Raw genomic sequence first — 1643 nt, forward strand, 5'->3', positions numbered from 1 at the left:
AAACCGTCAACATGAAAGGGAAACTACAGAACGGGAGAAAATATTTGCAAATCACATATCTGACAAGGGGTTAATATCTAAAACATCAAAAGAACTCATACAATTCTATAGAAAAAATTTAAAAACTAATTCAAAAATGAGCAGAGGATCTGAATAGACATTTTCCCAAAGAAGACATACAGATGGACAAAAGTACATGAAAGTATGCTCAAAATCACTACTTGCTTTTTTTTTTCCCTAAAAACACCAAATGGCGGATGATGCCGGTGCTGCGGAAGGGCTCGGAGGCCCCGGAGGCCCCGGGGGCCCTGGCATGGGAGGCCGTGGTGGCTTCCGCGGAGGCTTCGGCAGCGGCGTACGGGGCCGGGGCCGGGGTCGCGGTCGGGGCCGGGGCCGAGGCCGCGGAGCTCGCGGAGGCAAGGCCAAGGACAAGGAGTGGCTCCCCGTCACCAAGCTGGGCCGCTTGGTCAAGGACATGAAGATCAAGTCCCTGGAGGAGATCTATCTCTTTTCTTTGCCCATCAAGGAATCTGAGATCATTGACTTTTTCTTGGGGGCATCTCTCAAGGACGAGGTTTTGAAGATCATGCCTGTGCAAAAGCAGACCCGTGCTGGCCAGCGGACCAGGTTCAAGGCGTTTGTCGCCATCGGGGATGACAACGTACATGTTGGTTTGGGTGTGAAGTGCTCTAAGGAGGTAGCCACTGCCATCCGTGGGGCCATCATTCTGGCCAAGCTCTCCATCGTCCCCGTGCGACGAGGCTACTGGGGGAACAAGATTGGCAAGCCCCATACCGTCCCTTGCAAGGTGACTGGCCGCTGTGGCTCTGTGCTGGTGCACCTCATCCCTGCCCCCAGGGGCACTGGCATCGTCTCAGCCCCTGTGCCCAAGAAGCTACTGATGATGGCTGGAATTGACGACTGCTACACCTCTGCTAGGGGCTGCACTGCAATGCTGGGCAACTTCGCCAAGGCCACTTTTGATGCCATTTCCAAGACCTACAGTTATCTCACTCCTGATCTCTGGAAAGAGACAGTGTTCACCACGTCTCCGTATCAGGAATTCACTCACCATCTTGTGAAGACCCACACCAGGGTTTCCGTGCAGAGGACCCAGGCTCCAGCTGTAGCCACCACATAGTTTTCTATAAGAAAAATAAAGTGATTGAAGCTAGTTTAAAAAAAAAAAAAAATCACTACTTGTCAGGGAAATGCAAAAAGCAATGATAAATCACCTCACACCTGTTATCAGAAAAGACAAGAAATAACCAGTGTTGGCAAAGATGTGGAGAAAAGGGAGAAAATCCTTGCACACTGTTGGTGGGAATGTAAGGTACAGCCACTATGGAAAACAGTATGGAATTTCCTCAAAAAATTAAAAATAAAAACTACATATGATCCAGCAATTACACTTTTGGGTATGTATTGGAAGGAAATGAAAACACTAACTTGAAAAGATATCTACATTCCCATGTTCACTGCAGCATAATTTACAATAACCAAGACATGGAGACAACCTAAGTGTCTATCATTGAGTGAATGGATTTTTTTTTTTTAAGTGTGGTGTATGCATACAATGGAATGTTACTCAGCCATATAAAAAGAAGGAAATCCTGCCATTTGCAACAATATGATTTGAACTT

At 47.4% G+C, this 1643-nt stretch overlaps 1 protein-coding gene across 1 annotated transcript; it reads left to right on the forward strand.

The window, feature by feature from the left end:
* Nucleotides 1–244: 244 nt before the first annotated feature.
* On the forward strand, nucleotides 245–1186 carry LOC133100553 (small ribosomal subunit protein uS5-like). Its single transcript, XM_061204783.1, has one exon. It carries the CDS (start codon nucleotides 251–253, stop codon nucleotides 1139–1141), a length of 891 nt encoding a protein of 296 aa, XP_061060766.1. The 5' UTR covers nucleotides 245–250; the 3' UTR covers nucleotides 1142–1186.
* The last annotated feature ends 457 nt before the right edge of the window (nucleotides 1187–1643 follow it).

The sequence above is a fragment of the Eubalaena glacialis genome, chromosome 11 (genome assembly GCF_028564815.1).
Source record: "Eubalaena glacialis isolate mEubGla1 chromosome 11, mEubGla1.1.hap2.+ XY, whole genome shotgun sequence".
Taxonomy (NCBI): Eukaryota; Metazoa; Chordata; class Mammalia; order Artiodactyla; family Balaenidae; genus Eubalaena; species Eubalaena glacialis.